Here is a 17,710-nt window from a genome sequence, read left to right as displayed (position 1 = left end):
TAGCTACAAATAAGTTCGCAAAAAAGTAACTATATGTTTATGGATCAAATTGGGACGAAAAGAAAAAACTAATTAACAAACTTCTTCTTCTATTACACAATCGGAAGAACACCAATTAGTCAGCCTAAGTTACTAGTTATGCCGTCGGCCACCACGATATTGCCAGCCAGGTAATTCTTCCTTAACAAATACTTTAAAATGCAATGTTTGAGAGATTTTTTAAGAACAAAACCCTAATAATTAAAAACTTAAAAAGACAAAATGCTACCACAAGAATTGATGAACGACATGGATAGATCGAGCCTAGCATTGAATCATTGAACGAAGTTCTAAATAAAGTGACAAATCTTCGAAAAATTATGATTTCGGATGAAGAACAAGACAAATAGTTTATTTTTTTAAATTTTTTTATTAATTTTATTTCGAAAAAAAAGAATTTTAGAATTTACAAAAATGAATTTTAAACAAAATATGCTTTGAAAAGTCAAAGATTACATGACCAAATACTTCTAATTTAATCAAATAATACCCACATAATAAGGTTTGTGGTAGCCATTTTGCATTTTTGCAAAAGGCTAATATAACATTTTCTCTTTTTCGTGATAGTGTCCAAACATGTTTAATTTGAGCACAAATTTTTATTGTATCCGAACACTATTATAGTTTGTTTTAAACATCTATTTAACTATTTTTCATATTGATATTACATAGTTGGTGCATGTACTATCTCAAATTTGTGAATGTATCATGGCTAATATATCTTCTTTCAAACACACAATGATTAATAGCTTGATTACTGTGCATATTATGATGTAATTAGGCTAATTGTCCTATTTCTCGACACCATGTTTTGTTAATTTTGTAATGTTGAGAATATTGGGAGCACCTTTAAGACTAAGAACACTAATTTGCAGGAATATCAATTAGATTAAAGATTAAAATATAATAAGCTAACAATAATTCAGTAAACTAATTCTAACCTACTCTAATTAACACTAATTCCAACACTAATAGTGGTACTGGCGAACGAAGATTAAAAGTATACCACATTATTCCAGTGACGGATCTAGAAAAAATATTTATACATTTGATAAATTTTAACGAGGTCATTTGATTAAAATACAAGTAATTTTCATCATAAAGTCTTATAAATAATATAGGGCTACTCCTAGGATAATACCTTTCGGTTTTGAGCAAGTATGGGATAATCACTGCCCTTCCGATATTGCTCCTTATGTACTCATGGACAATTTGTCCAATTCCTAATTAATGGATTTCCTAGCTTTTCCTCAAAAAAATAAATAAATAAATAAAATATAGGGCTACTCTTATGAATAATTGAGATTACTCATATATTTAAATGAAGATTACTCTTATAAACTAACGTGGCCACACGCATGACTAGCCACATATAAGACTTTCCCAATTTTTATAGGAAACATGTTCAAATGGGGTCAAGGAACCCCCTCGAACATACATGCATCCGTCATTGCATTATTCAAATACAACACAATAATGCTAGATTAAATTTGAAGTTACAAGCTGTGGTAGATCTATGATTTTATGGATGGTGGATCACCACTGTCGATTGGCCATATAGCAATAGAAAACAATGCAATTTTTTTTTTTTAAAAAAAACCAGATGCATAAAGTATCCTATATAGTAGTAAATTTTTCCGTATAAAAAACAAATAAATCAAACAAATCCAAATTTGTCAAATAAATATATATATTGCAACAATTTTGATAGAGAATATCCATAGAATATTCTCATCTTAGGTTTAGGATATATTTTGTATAAGATTAAACAATCAAATTTATTTAAATTATGATTATTGATAATCATGCATCAATCATTAGATAAGCTAGTATATCATCAACCATGTAGCTAATATATTAATTATCAACCATTAAATATTAAATCATAATATTCTATAATTGTTCATTCATTTTTCCATGGCCAAATGCCGACCCGAACCTAGAAGAGGGTCAAGAAACAAGAATTATTTCCCCTCAAAAAACAATTAGTAGGTAACACTCGACAATTAGAAAACTCAAGCATGCTCCAACATCATGTTCGAATATTGCTCAACTTTATCCCAAAAAAATACAACTGGTAAAACATATTAGTAGCCAAGCGGCCAAGCCAAATAGCCATAAGAATTTGTTTTCGATCCACACCTTATTTTCACTTATTTCATGAAAAAAAGTTTTGATAAATTAAGTTTAACACCAAATTCAAAAAAGAATATAGAGATGTATTCAAGTTTAATTCTACAATAATAAGTTATTAATTAATACGTAGTATAAAATCGAAAAGTTCATATTAAGGGAAAATTAGGTAAAGATAATGCACCTTAAATATAAGTTTTCCAATAAGTTATGACAACAAATTTCAGGTAAAATGAACAAATTTTAATTGATTATTAGTCTATGTCACTGTGAATTGTGAAACATGTTATTTAACTTCATCTATTAATCAATTATTTCTACAAATTAATTCAAAGGAAATGTTAAATTATCAAGGCTGGCAAACAATTTTATTTTATTTTATTTAATTTTTTTCAATTTTTTTATTACTTCATAATTTCGTATACTTATATAAATTCATAATATTGTGAAACATAATTTATTACAATAAACAATAAGAAATTAAATTAGCCTTTTCACACGAGTAATCGAGTATGAAACCCAAATGCAAGAATTTACGATTTCAATACAAATTCTTAAATGTGCATGTTCACACTAATTTATTGTGGATTACTAATATTAGAGACACTACGATTGTTTTATTATTAAAAAAAAAATTAAAAAACTCTATATTAAAATAAAGGTTATTATATATGCTGAAATAAAAGTCATTGTGACATTATAACATCTATAAGAGATTAGTTCTTTTAATGACATTTTTAATACCTGGTCAACATAAATTATAAAGACCACTTTGTTAAAATTAGGGTCATACATCGTATTCCAAGTTCACAATAACATTAAAGGATAAACAAGTTTTAATAAAGGTTACTATACTAAAAATAAGGTTATCATATTAATGTTAGGGTCATTATGTTTCAATGTAACGCTAGTTGCGTGTATATAAACCTCTGGTCCATAAAAATATCTGGCTCACGCATGATTGTCTGTGATTTCAAAAACAAAAAAATGCGTGCAAGAATTTACATTCAAAGAGACATTAGTGCTAATAAATTAAAACATGAACAATGATATACTTGATCCACTTTGACCTTTACACTATCCACCACTTTCATTTGACCGTCTTTTATGAATAATATGTAAGGAAAAATATATTCATATAAAATCTTTTTAAATTCGAATAAATCTCTAGGTAAAAAACAACAGATAAAATAGATAAGACGGACTATGGACTACTTATGGAGTAATGAATTTTGGGCATACGATTTTACAAGATTTATTTTTTTGGACATACTAAATGGGTTAGACCAAACATGAATATTTATTATTCCATACTATTGAATCTTAATACTTCGTATTTAGGGTTTGGACCATAACCCCCATTTCAATTCAATTGTCCAGCCCAACGTCATTCCATCTCTCTGTACTCTCTCTCTCTCTCTCCGTCGCCTCCTCCGCCTCTTGTTGCGCGGCAATGGCGTTTCGATATCGAAACCTCCGGCGAGTTTCTACCATCTTGCCTCGACTCTTCTCAGGTCAATTTGAATTACTTCGAATTCAAAAAACTAATTTCGTAATTTGTTCATGTTTTTTTTTTTTTTTTTTTTTTTTTTTTTTTTTTTTTTTGTAGTTTAAGTTTGATTGAACTCTGAGCTTTTTTTAAGAATTTGTTTTCATTTTTAGTTTTAGCAGCTGAATGTTAGCTGAATTATTGATTGTTTGATATTAGTTGAAGAAGAAGATATAATAATTATTCAGTTTGATTGTTAATTCTTGTTAACAATGTTACCAAATGTTTCACTTTTAATTGTTGCTCATATTTTAGGCAGTTTCATTTTTTTTTTATTTAAATCAAGTTAAACAAATAATGCTATATCATAATGGTAGAGGTTAATCAAGTAGTGGAAATTATGTTAAATCTTACTGGTAACACGGTAGCTCACTTAATTGCTAGGTGAGATATCAATGTTAATTCGGAGCGAATTTGTATGAATGTGTTGTTGATCTCAATATGATTTAATAAAATTTGTCCTGCTTTGCTAAAAAAAAAAAAAAAAAAAAAAAAGTAATGGAAATTTGTTTAGTATGTAGCTGTAAACTTGTAATGCTGATGTACGTCCTTGGAAATTTGTTTAGTACTTTCTCTGTTCTTTTTTACTTGACCCACTTTGACTTTTCCACTATTCACCACCCCTCCTTTGACCGTGTTTTGTGAATAATATGTAAGGAAAAACATATTCATGTTGGATCATTTTGAATTCGTCTCAATAAGTACTATCATAATATATAAATTTTATATTTTTTAATTATAGAGAATTAAAGTTATTGACCGTTAAAGTTTTGCATTGGCAAGCGTGATAAAAGAAACAGGTCAAGTAAAACAGAGGAAGTATGTACTTGTACACTTGTAATGCTAATATATCAATAGAGCTTGGGGTATGGTGTAATGTGATATTTTTGCATAGTGATTTAATTTGGGACCGAATTTTGCCTACATGTGATGCAGAAGTTCTAGTGGAGCATATAAATGATTAGTATAACAACTCCATTCTATTGCAACTTTGTTTCACCTTCAAGTATTAGGTTTGTCAATATATAAATTATGTGATAAGGACTTGTTGATATTATTTGAGCTTTTTGATCATGTATATTTCTGCCTTGGCAAAGGAGTAATTATTTGGTTAACTTGAAGCTGTATTTAATTTGCAGAAGCTTATTGTTTAAGGGAAATTCTGTATGATGCTCTAGTATTGTTGGCTTTTTTCGTTTAGTATCATTTGGTACACAAATCAATATCGGATTCCATTCAACTACTTTTAATCTTGGTATGAGGTTGATATATTATTGATTCACTAAGATTGAGTGGTTTATGAGGAGGTAAAGATGAATGAAGTTGAATTCCGTATTTTAGAGTTGGGGCTAAAAAATCTTGTGAACTTTTTTTCTTTATGTTTCGTTTTTGTTTCTTCAAGCTGAAAATGCTTCCAATTATCAGATTAGAAAAAGAAGTATTAATTGGAATGTCCTATCAAGGGACATATTGTGTGTCATTGCTGCATTGTTTTACTTCGCTACTGAAACTATGTATGGACAAAGTTGGTTATTGACATTTTCTATTCTCATCAGGCCAACGATGTCAACATTGTGGAGATGCAACTAATATAGCTTCTCGTTCAATTTCATTGGCACATACATTGGAAAAGTTTGATACAATTGGTAAATGGAGAAGTGCGCAAGTCTCAAGGTGGATACTCATGCTCCCTTTTTTCTCCTCTGTGTTTTTCTTGTCTTCTTATTTCATTTCTGTGATACCAAGGGCCAGGGCATGTGAGAGGTGTATTAGCTTTTATTCAAAGTGGATGATTGAACAATCATGTTTCAGCTATTGTTTTATTTATTAATTTTTTAATTATTTTATTTCTTTTTGTTATCTTTCTTTGTGCAACTCTTTGGTAAAGTGATTGCATTGTTGTGATGTGGAATGTCGAATGAACTGATGAGCTTTGGGTCGAAATGTCGAATGCTTGCCTGATTGGAGGATATCTGTGTGTGTTTGAGGTTGTGTTTGTTGTTAAATGGTTGTATTAAACAGGTCAAATAACATTTGTTTCAGTTGACTATCTTTTTCAAGTACAATATGTTAATTTGCTAACCGTCCTAAATGACCAGTGGCAGTTATTTTCAGGTTATCAACTGTAGCGGAGATATCAAAGGAGGTTCCTCATGAAGTGGATCTAACTGCATATATTAGGTCGACCTTTGATCATATGGAAGGTTTGTATTTGATATCTTCATTGTTTTGAGATCTTGTTGCTGGACTTTTTCATTCTTGACTTATTAAGTTTGTTGATAGATGAAAATGAAATGTCTCATCTACTTGGTATTTTCTATTGCTGAAATTAGAGCACTTACATATTATTCTTCAACACTTAATTTCTGATTTTAATCGATGCTTAACATGGGAGCTTCATGTGGCTTGTAAATCCTTCATTAATAATCACATTAATTAGTTATCAACAGCTTCATGCCTTCTTGTGCTTCCTATACTTTGGCTGAAGTCTATTTTCATTATAGCTTTACCTTTAAACTTTGCTTAGACACTTGAAGTTGGCATTGCTATTTTTTATGTTGAAGGTGAGCATTTTTCTTGAAGGTTTTTGCTAACTGTAGCCATGAGGTGCTTAAAATAGTTTGAACATCTAGTAATACAACTTCATGATAATTGTTTATAATTTTCGAACATATTAGTGTTATGGAAATATATTTGTTGCTTAACCATGGCCCTTACAGCTACGGTTGCTTTGGTTTGCAAAATCCGTGTCACATACATGTGTGATAATTCTTTCTGCTCCATGCATTTGCTTATAAAGCATGCTCAGTGTATTTTCTATTTGGTGTTTACCTTACATTTTAAAGTGGTTGCGAATCATTACAGTCCTTGTACAAAATCTCTGTATGGTATTCTGTCAAGTAATCTCCTGTTCACCAAAATATTCTTAAAACTTTTTTACTTATAATATGGAGTTTTGTTTTTTAATTTCTGTGTGAGATTAGTGCTTGTTACTCTTGCTTACTATTTAACCTTATTGTCAATCAGGCCCTTCTCATCGTTGGTTGAATATATCTGATAAAAGCATGGAGTTCTTTAACAAAGATGGCACCTTTCTGCTTGTTGCTGGAGGATTTTTGGATGATCCTTCGGGATCTCAAGGTGATCGAATTCATATGCTTGAAAAAGTGAAGTTACTTCAGCAGAGGTAGGACGTAGGAGCATATAATAGTTCTGTGAGCTTGTATTTGATCATTTTATTGAAAATTTCCATACCAATATCAAATGGTGGGGTGAGGTAGGTGGGTGACTTATTTTGCACCTTGCAGCTACCCTATGCTATGTAGTTTGCTAGAAATCTGCAATTAATTGCTGGAGTTGCTTGTTAATTTTTCTATAACACTACAGCCTAAAATCATGACATTCATAATATGCCAATTTCTATGTATAACATTATTATGCATATGGATTTCAGATTTTCAGGGTCTCTATTTTAAGCATGTCAAGGGACTATCTACTAAATTAAAGTCTAAAGTTTTGTACCACTGTAGGAAAAGAAACACAAAAAGATGTTGGCCTTTTGCTATTAATTGTATAGATGCTATGATACATGGACTGGGGATGTTTAGACTAGGAGTTATTCTTGGCGTCATGGGTATTTCACCCTTGGTGAGATGGGGTAGGATTGTAGTTTGTAGAGTAGCTTGTCAAAAAAGAAATTTTGCGCATGTTAGTTGAAGCAAAATTACAATTAAAGAGGATGGGATGTAATTTTAAATACCAAAATTTCTGTAGTAACTATAGATATAATAAAGGAACTCAAAATATGAAAAAAGTAATAATAGAATGGAGTGTAAAGTTAAGAGACAGGCTATGTTCTCTTCACCTTATTTTGAAAACTTATATTCTTATTTAGGCAACGTCAAATCAGGCTAGAAAATTTTCTTTCAGAGTAGAGTCAATAGACCATATTATTTTAACTTTGTTTTTTGTTTTTGGTCAAATATCTTTAATTTTGTATACATAAAACTTAGATATTTAAAAGCAATTATCAATAGGAATATGAAAATATCCATTTTTTTAAAATTTTTTTTATTTAATTTTAATTACTACCTTCGATTTTTATTAGTTGCAACTTTTGGGGTATTATTTGTGAGATATAAAATATTCCAAATTTACAACTAATAAAAATCAGAGGTAGTATATATAATATGTTGCTGTGAGTAAATAAACTCAAATTTAAGTCAAACCATGAGATCAAATCAGACCAGGCTAGAATTCAGAACGGACTTTAAATAATTTATATATGAATACCTTATATGAGGTGAAGAGAATATAGCTTGATTGAATAGTCATGGGTAGGAATTATTATTTGAAAAAGGACTCTTCAGGTAGAATTTATGATGATGTATCGTGTACACGCCCATTGATTGCATAGTATTAAGCTGAGCTGTATCTTCCTTGATTTACCAGAAACAATAGATTACATCTTATTCCTACTGTGTCTTTTTGATTCCTCATTAATGTAAAGGGTAATCTAAGTGTTAAAAGCTCACTTAGTCATGGTTTTGTTGATTTGTTTTGTTATCCTTGAGTTACTTCATCTTTAGTGCTGGGCAGTGTAATTCTATATCAATGTGAAAATGAGAAGTTATTGGGTGAAACTCCCTCTATATTTTTTTTTATTTTATTTTTCTCCTCAAGTTAAATATTAAAAAATCATCATCTTACCTGTTCTATATCTTCCTCTCATCATGTCAGGTACCCATGGCTCCATGTTTTTGGTTTCCAGTCTTGTTCTTCAATGTGTTCCACTGCTGATTTTGATCACCTTATCAATGTTATCATGGAAGAATACATTACTTTCCCAATTTTATTGTGCAATAAGATATTCCCCGAGGTTTGGTTCAAATCTTTGATGCTGTATTGAGGTTTTCATATCTAACATTTATGGAATATTTTGAAGTTCATGATTTATGAGTACACAAAATTCCACAGTAGTTCTAACAAGCTGAAAATATGGTCTAAAGTATGGGCCTTATAAAGCTGTAAACATAAGTCTAAAATTTCTACTGTACTGCTTGGCATGGCTAGTTATAGTGTAGGTGGAGGTCCTCATAGGTTTCGGAACAGCTGTTATTTAAATCGAAAATCTTTTTGCGGCTCCCTGAATAGTTGAGCCAATCATTCACCCTATCATGAACTTGATGTTTCTGTGTCATACAGAATATCCGACCGAGAGACAATCTACCTCTCCTGTTTGATGTTCTCATATGTTCATTCAACTCCCTTTTTTCAACCCCCTTTGAGAATTCTACAGGGTATCAGTATCTGCCTTAAAATTGTCAATCTATCCCGATGAAAGAAATCTGTAAAAGGTTTTGATACAGCCCAATTTGAGCTTCAACTTTTTTATTATTTTGAAAAGAGTGTATAAAGTCTTTTCCGAGTGTCTTATACTCTTTTGAAAAGATGACACGGCACCTTTTGGTGGGTTCTGTGCTATGTCAGCTTTTAAGTTCTATGTGCAGACTTCCTTTCAGGCTCTAGCAGTCTGCATCTATTTGTTAGTACAAAATGAGCAGATAACTAACTTCTTGCAACATGCAGCCATACTATAAATTTTTCCTCATGGGGCTTTATGATAATACAAGTATTAAATAGCAAATTGTTTCCGCTTTCCAGTTGCTGGTTGGTCTAGAGAAGAACAGGTTACAATACATTTGAGAATCATTCCATGACATCACCTTGTCCACTGTACTGTAGTCACCTTTGAAAGAGCTTAAAACTGAGAATTGATTAATTGGGAATCTTGAAGGGTTGTTCACCACTCCAATTAGCCTGAAGAATCGTCTTGATCCATTCCTTACCCTAATGCTCTCCATTGTGAGAACATAATGTTTGCATTCCAGTCACTAACACCATCTGTATAAGAGTTGATTTTGCTGCATCATCTCAACCTCTACTCCAAATTATTCTGAAGTGCATCTTCTTTATTAAAAGATTCTACAGTCTTCGCAAACTTGTAGTCATCCAAATGTTTGTTCCTGGAACCATATACTGCAAACTTGTAGACCATTATTGGAGTGTTGAAAATGATTGACATGCATACTAGGTTTTAACTTTCATGATTGTTATAATGCAGAATAATCTTAAAGCAACCAAGATGTTAATTCTATCTACCTTGTTCATTCTGGCTTTTATATTTATCCTTGCTACTTTTTTTTCTTCTTTTTCTAGGTGGCTGCTGGTTCTTGCTGTATGCTATTGAAAGGTCTCAAAGATCTCCCATTATATCATGAAAGGGATATTGATTTGAATATACTGAATGGAGGTATGTGTTTCATTTCATTGCAGTATTCTATTACATTTTAATTTGATTGAAACGTGTAAAAAAAATATTATGGCCTTCTGTTTATCTTGTTATCTGATTAGTTAAATATTCCCGAGGTTGAATAAATATTAAGATTTCTATAATGATAATGCTTAAGAGGACACTGGACATCTGTTTTGATTTTCTTCAAAGTTGCTAGTGTTTTGCTTTGGGTTTCCCTGGACATAGTGTGCTTGAACTTCCTTGCAATCCTTGCTGGTTGGGGAGTGGCATATTTGCATGCATGCCCTTTTCTTCATTGCCTTTTTCTCTCTGTTGACTATTCTGGAATGCAGTATATGGTTCCTGCAAATTGGCATGGATAGGAGAGCTCAATTTTCTTCTTATGTTGATATAATTTGTACAACCATTTAGGTCAGCCACCACCAAATTCCTCTTTTCATCTTTTTTCTTCCTTTCACCCTTTTCCTGCTTTAACATTTATAATTTTGAAAAATGATGAGGCAGTGGCAGAAATGGTAGATTTAGGTTGTGATGGTCTTGGAGGACATGATGTTTGACTGGTGGAGTATTAGTGGTGGAGTAGTATTGTCAGAGGAGTTGAGGAGATATATATATAGAGAGAGAGACAGAGAGAGAGAGAGAGAGAGAGAGAGAGAGAGAGAGATGGCGGGTAGTGGCCGAGTGGGTGAGAGAGGCATAGAGATGGATGAAATCGCCCAACCTAAAGCAAAAGGAATTGGAAGAATACTTTTTTCCCTATTTTTCCCACATGAGCATAATGCGTGGTGCCTAAAAGTCTAAAACAGTTATCAAGTACTACCTTGATAAGCTGATAGATCATTGAACTATAAGAACCCTTCACAATACTTCTGGACTCTGGTTGTACAAGTATATGATTTGGACATCCCTTGACACTAGGTTGATCAGTCTTATCTGTGCACAATTGCAAACATGTATTAGAAGTACTAATTAGATCCCTGTTGATCATGGTACCACCAGAAGTATTGTAACTACTATCACTGCACCTTCTAGAAGAAGCATTTTTGGCCTATTTAATCCTGCATTTAGTTTTTCCTTGTGAACTTGGCATTCTAAAGTTTTCAACCTTTTGTACCTTAAATGCAGTTATCAAAGACTTGAGTGAGCTTCTTGTCAAGAACACTAATAATGCCAGTAAGTTGAACAGTACTTGGTCTAAACTTCGTGAGGGCTTCAAGGAACCTCGTGCTTGTTCTTCACTGCAGAATTTGTTTCTTTATTTTCCAGGTAAGCATTTGGGAATTGTTATAATGGATTCCTCTCTTTTCTGTACATAAAAATTTATGATTTTTATTCAAAATTGTATCTCTAGATCACTGGAAATTGACAATCGAATAGCTTCCTTTAAGTACTCCTGTTCCCTGCCTAATTTAAACGTGCATGCCCCCCTTAGCCAAAAGTTTTTAGGGTGATATATATTGATACTCTGCCTTTTCATTTCATATTGTAATAGACTAATAACTGTTCTCACTATATATGTATTACCTGTAGTTGCAGAAGTTTTCTCAGGATGCTAAGTTTTACCCTTTCTATTCTTATTTCCTGGAAAACAGAAGCCAACAATTTTGCTATATAGTTTGAATCAGGCTTGTAGTTATTTACTAAGATGCTAAATTCTAAAGCCAAATCTGAGTTTCTAGTTGCTTTTAGACCCTTTTCGGTATTTTGCAAAATTGTTATTCTGAAATAATCTCTCAATTGCAGCTTGCATTTCAGCTGATGGTTCTGGCAGTAAATTATTCCTTTCTGATACCAATCATCATCGAGTAATTGTATCTGACTGCAATGGGACAATTTTGGACGTGGTATGTATGAATTGAATAATTTGTTACTAAATTTTACAATTTTTAACTACGTAACTGCCATTTTTCATATTTGATTGTGAGCGGGTGATTAGAGAATGTTTGGTCACATGATTCAATTTGGGTTGTTGCTTATTTGACTAGATCTCTTATCTAGATTTTGTCACTGTTTATTGTTTACCATATGAGCATGTTTCTGTAAATGCTCTAGGACTGGACTGGCCTGCACTTTCTATACATCAACCCCACAATCTCTAGCGTTGGATGATTGTATTAGATTTTAGAATCACTAGAGTTCTGCTTCATAGCCCTAAAATTTATTTTCACTTTTCAGTTCCTTCGTGTATGTGGTGAAAGAGGTTTTTTTTTTTTTATTTATTATTATTATTTTTTTAATTTTTAAGGCTCTATTTTTTATTTTTCTACTATTTTTTTTGTTTGTTGAAAAGTCTGCTTTTTGACCATTAATAAACTATTTTTGGGGTATGATACAAAATTCTACTGCTGAGATAGAGTCTAAGTTCAAACTTACAGCTTTTATATGTCAGATCGGTTCTTCCCCAGGTTTCGAGGATGGAGACTTTGAAACTGCCAAACTAATGAGGCCTGCAGCTTCTTATTATCATGCTTCAGAGGATTGTCTGTACATAGTGGACTCAGAGGTAGAATTTATTTGGATCTTACATTTAGGTTGCATTTATTACTTCCTCATGTTCTTTTTTCTCATTTACTAAATGCTAATTTTCTGTTTGGTGGGTGGCTGGGTGATACATACTGTTTTTTCCCCAAAAATGAATGATTGTATTGTAAAATTTTGCCTGTATAATAAAATTATTTCCTGAGATCCACATAACGTTGAACCCTTTATTAGTGAATATTAGGAGATAAGTTATGTAAATGAGTTATCGCTATATTGATGATAAAGTAGATATGATGAGAGTTAGTGGGGGTATATATATCATTATTTCAATGGAATTATAGGTGTGAAAGAAGATAGTTAACTAAAGGAAAAGGTTTGAATTGATTAAAAATTAGTGGGTCCTTGACAAAAAGAAAGCGTTCAAAATTTTCAAGTTGTTGTATCTGTGGGACAAATAAAACAGCTTAGTGTAAAAGTAATTGGGACAGAGCCACAGAGAGTATTTCTGTTGGATGCAATATCTTCAAATGTAACAAATGTTAAGGTATATATGTTCACTGAAAGTTAAAGTCTAATGGAAGAATTTAAGTTTGGAAAAGTGGTTTTTAATGAGCAGAAGTAATATTTTACTGAGCCTTATTTGTGTTAGGACATTGTGTAGGAGTTTATAATTTCTTGTTCATCCTTTCCTGTTCTAATGTGGTACTTCTGCCATAACATAGATGACCAAAGTCACACTGTCCCAAAATTTTGAAATATTTCCTAAAAGCTTACTAAATTCACATGATGTCATTTTCCTCAAATAGTATACTCTCATTGGATTGTTCACATTCAAAAACATTAATCGAATAAAAAAGTCGAATGCTGGTCAACTGGCTGTACAAATTCCGTGTGTTAAAAATTGAGGCTGTGTTTAACTTATTACATTTTGTTTCCCCACTTTTATTTGTTTGGTACTTTGGTAGGGATGCACGTGATGATCTTCTATGAAATAACTCTCTCTTTATTTATGTAGAATCATGCTATCCGAAGAGCTGATATTGGTAGACGAGTGCTAGAAACACTGTATCCAATCTGCAATGATGACAAAGCGAAAAGTGGATTGTGGTCATGGATCTTGGATAAGCTGGGGCTCAGAAGAGATGCTGGCATGAAGTCTGTAGATTTTGATTCAGAATCACTGTTATTTCCTTGGCATTTGCTAAAGTCCGCAGATGATGATCTTTTAATCATTAACAAAACGTACGCTATTATCTTTTGACATCTCGAGGCTTGTACTCTTATCTTTTTTATGTGACACCACATTTATAGTGCAATACTGTCTTCTTTATGTTCAACATCAAATTCGATTACAAGTGTGTATAAAATCAAGCCATGAGGGCCAAGAGACCAGTTTTCATTAATTGGATTTCATGTGGATATCAATTTGATATATTTGTATGTAAATGTGTTTGTGTGCAGTTTTAACAGTATGTGGATCATGGATACGAGTTCCAGCATGATCCACAATGTAGTCGAAGGTATGATAAATGGCTTTGTATATTTCTGTATGTTTTATTAAAAATTTTCTGCTGAACTGTGATATCTGATATGGCTTTCTATTCTCATGTTTTTATTTTACCTTCCTATAGGGCATGCAGCTATAATGGAGCTATGTGGCCAGCAGATCATTGAAAAAGTTTCACACTTAAAAGATGCTTCTCCTGATTTTCTTCAGCAGCTGGTTTATTCTAGTTACTCATTAGGCGGCATCCCATATTCTGGGTTTGTCTCCTCATTTGTTGCTTTGGGAGACCGTTTTCTTATCTGTGATACAGGTAAAAGTATTTTTATTTCAACATTACTTTCTCATTGTTATGACCTTTAATTCATATTTACGTTTAAGCTTGAAATGGTTTCTGAAGTTGCTCAGAGGATTTTGATGATGAATAAACAAGCTGATTCTTCTTCAAGCTTTGAATTCTCAAATCTTGGAATTCTTGCCCAGCCTTATTGGCTATCTTTTCCTTTGGAGAGAGCTTTGACCACGTAAGTTCATGCAAATCTGTCACCTTATTTAAGACTTTGAAGATGTATATTTTTAATACTTCAAACATTACAGGGGCGATGTTTATGAGGAAGCTCATATTGATCATTTTCAGACTTTCACATTGCTACCAGGTAACCTATTGTGAATAGTGGAGTACTTCATTTTTTGTCCACTAAAGTTTCTGACAATGGTAACTTCATGAGAATTGATTTCCTGTGTCAAATATAGGAAAAATAGCTGTGCATTGTACCATAGATATTCCTGGGACTGCAGAACTGGTAGAACCTCTGGAAGAATCTTGTGTATGGCGTCAAATAAGAGGGGCTGCTATTGAAGTATTGGGAATGAATAACACTGCTGCAACAGCAGAGAAGGTATTATCCTATCACTTTTATTTTTCCCAATAAACTAGCAGCCTGCTACTTTTATGTAAAAATCTTTTGCTCTATTTTTTATCCCTTTGATTCTCATGAGAGGGATTCAGTATGTAAAGGTTTTACTAGATGTATCTTTATTTTGCTTTTAGGTTGGTGTTGCTCAGCAGTGGTATGATGAGTTGGATAATCTTGCTTTCGAAGAAGAAACAGAGGTCTCTTCAGAAGAAAAAATTACTCCACGCATAGACATGGAAGATGGCAAAATTCACATCAACTGTGCTGTCAATACAAGTCCTGGAACAAGTGAGGTACGTGTGCTTTCCCCAACCTTCCCACCCACTCTCCTGAAAAGGAAGGAAATAAAAAGTCCTATGACTCTACTCTAACACTGAATGCTTGATTGTCTTGGATGGTATAAAAAATGAAGACGTTGGATATTACTTTTTCACTTAGTTCAACTGATGTCTGGTGAGCTATAGTAGAAGCTAAGCCAGTTTGGAAAGAAATGTTTTAATGTTTACATCAATATATCACGATACAGTTGTAATGGATGCTGAACTTTGTTTCGCCTCGTGTCACTTCAGAATTCTGGAGACTAGAAATTATTTGTGATATTTTATGACATGATTGGTTAGGCCTTGTAATTGATATCTTGTTTGCAATATTTTACAGGTTTTCATTTTGGCTCCACTCTACCTGAAACTGCATAGTAGCTTAAAGACTTGCAAGGACACTCAAGAAAAGGCCGCTGCAATAGCAGAGATTTTGAAACAGGATATAACAGGAAAGACTACAAGAGATGCGTTTGTTCATTCATTGTTAAATTTAAACATGGATTTGGGGGAGCTTATGTTCGTGAAACCATTGCGCATAAAGTTGAGATTTGAGATTATCAACCCCCCAAAATCTGAGAACTCGAGGGACGTCATATTAACTGATTCAGCAGTTGATGTTAATGTATCTCTCAGCTAGTGTTTCTGAAAACTCGAAGACTGAATATATTATATGGATAATAGCAAGTGATAGCAATGTATCATGTAGAATAGTCTTAAACGCTCCATGATAATCATAGGTTTTTTCTCTTTATATATATTTTTTGGCTGTAAACTTGTAAAAACCATACATTTTTGAGAAACCAGACTGAATTTTTACTGTGCAATTAGATTAAGTAGGATGGGCTGCCAAAGTTGGTAGTTTGATAAGTTCAATAAATTTGATCTTGTTATTTATGATGATTTTGCATCTTTATCTTGTGTTCCTTAATACACTAGCATTTGATGTCGTTAGCTATCAAACAAGGGCTGGACGCCTGGAGCCCTGGACAACATTACACAGTATTGTCACACATTTTTTTTTTTTTTTTAATATCTCAATCTTTTAAAAAGTTTGACTTAACTTTTAATGAAAAATGTTTAGATAATTATACCCTTTTAATATTTAATTTATTTATTTGCCCTTATTAATGTTAATTGCCTTTTTTTTTTTTTTTTTTTGAGAACCGTTAATTGCCTATTTTTTTTTAGAGTGCTTACATTTATACCCCTAAAAATATCTGTTTATATAATTTTTCATCATTGATCTCACCAAAAGCTTAAGTTATGATGTAAGACTAGATTGAGAAAACTTAGAGGGCATGGCTAGGTCTATGTATGACATGTGCATTGCATGTGTTAGCCACCTTAGTTATTGTAAATGAATATAATTATTGAAATATATGGATATTATTTTTGAATATTGAGACTTATTTTTCTTCTTTTCTACTAAACAATTTCCTTGGCTTGTGATTAATCAATAGTTGCGAGAGTTGAAAGTTCTTCACAAGTGCCTACCAAATATCAAATACTTTTTTAGTTTTTATTTATTTATTTATTATTATTTTTTTAGGGGAGATTTTTATTTTAATAGTTGTAAGACAAATTTTATTAAGGTATTTAAGAAAAGTAGACTCACATGATATAATACACTTAATTAAAATGGGGCTAAAAGGTTGTTAGTAGTATAATCAAGTGAGTCATGAGCTTTAAATAAAGGTAAGGGCCTGTTCTCATTGGATGAAATCAGCTGAACTGAATTGAAATGAATATTTTATAAGAGAAGGAAATTAGGAGTTGAACTGAACTGAATTTCAACGTATGAGAACAGACCCTAATAGTACAACTTTTACCATAAAAACCTTACTTTTTTTTAGTGTATTGCAACTATTGTGACATTTCCGTTTTAAAAAAGTGTTGTAACTATACAAAAAATGGAGAAAATACTTTTTTTTTTTTTTTTGGTGTTTAGAGAGCCCAAGGGAGGGGGTGAGAATCGATCCCAGGAGATTTTAGAATCGGGAGGGAAGCTCTAACCACTTGAGCTATCCCTCACTCTCAAAATGGAGAAAATACTATTCAATGGTCAAGTGTTCATCTTTACCCTTGTTCCATTCTTGTCTCAAATAGTCAAATTAGTGCTTTCCTTTTTTTTTTTCTTTTCTCAAATAACAATTAATATATCCCTGTTTCGGAATAACTGACAGGTTCCAATTTGACACACTTGTCAACACATTAGTTTGGCCATTAATATAGTACTACTTTCGTTTATTATTATGTGCAATAAAGGTCTTACAAATAAAATCTCTTTGTTGCACATAATAAGAAACAAAGGTAATATATAAATTGTGAAATCAAACGGAAGTAAAAATTATGAAAATGTTGATATTATGACATATTATACCTATTTAACAGACTTTTATATGGAAAATATGTGTTTGTAGTACATTGGCACCAAAAAAACTAAAATTAAAG

The 17,710-nt window shown here is 32.1% G+C and overlaps 1 protein-coding gene across 2 annotated transcripts; it reads left to right on the top strand.

Moving 5' to 3' along the window:
- The first annotated feature begins 3,508 nt into the window (after positions 1-3,508).
- Positions 3,509-16,153, top strand: LOC110728076. 2 transcript variants are annotated; one of them, XM_021907697.1, is made up of 17 exons: positions 3,509-3,686; positions 5,278-5,395; positions 5,837-5,925; positions 6,749-6,908; positions 8,462-8,600; positions 9,941-10,034; positions 11,163-11,303; positions 11,781-11,881; positions 12,427-12,540; positions 13,534-13,760; positions 13,980-14,038; positions 14,150-14,335; positions 14,423-14,546; positions 14,620-14,678; positions 14,776-14,921; positions 15,074-15,232; positions 15,597-16,153. In XM_021907697.1, the coding sequence occupies exons 1-17, from the start codon at positions 3,626-3,628 to the stop codon at positions 15,894-15,896; spliced, it is 2,277 nt and encodes a 758-aa protein (XP_021763389.1). In that variant the 5' UTR covers positions 3,509-3,625; the 3' UTR covers positions 15,897-16,153. The 2 variants fall into 2 exon arrangements, with proteins under 2 accessions (XP_021763389.1, XP_021763390.1); XM_021907698.1 differs by having other exon boundaries at positions 3,519-3,686; positions 5,821-5,925.
- The last annotated feature ends 1,557 nt before the right edge of the window (positions 16,154-17,710 follow it).

The sequence above is a fragment of the Chenopodium quinoa genome, unplaced genomic scaffold, assembly GCF_001683475.1.
Source record: "Chenopodium quinoa cultivar QQ74 unplaced genomic scaffold, ASM168347v1, whole genome shotgun sequence".
NCBI lineage: Eukaryota > Viridiplantae > Streptophyta > Magnoliopsida > Caryophyllales > Amaranthaceae > Chenopodium > Chenopodium quinoa.
The sequence above is the reverse complement of the archived record's forward strand: the minus strand, read 5'-3'. Positions and strand labels throughout refer to the sequence as shown.

Excerpts from the sequence above, each read along its gene's own strand:
- LOC110728076 (XM_021907697.1), top strand. The coding sequence starts at position 3,626 with ATGGCGTTTCGATATCGAAACCTCCGGCGAGTTTCTACCATCTTGCCT. Across the intron at positions 5,396-5,836 it reads AGAAGTGCGCAAGTCTCAAG|GTTATCAACTGTAGCGGAGA; the intron begins GTGGATACTCAT and ends AGTTATTTTCAG. Across the intron at positions 14,039-14,149 it reads GATCCACAATGTAGTCGAAG|GGCATGCAGCTATAATGGAG; the intron begins GTATGATAAATG and ends ACCTTCCTATAG.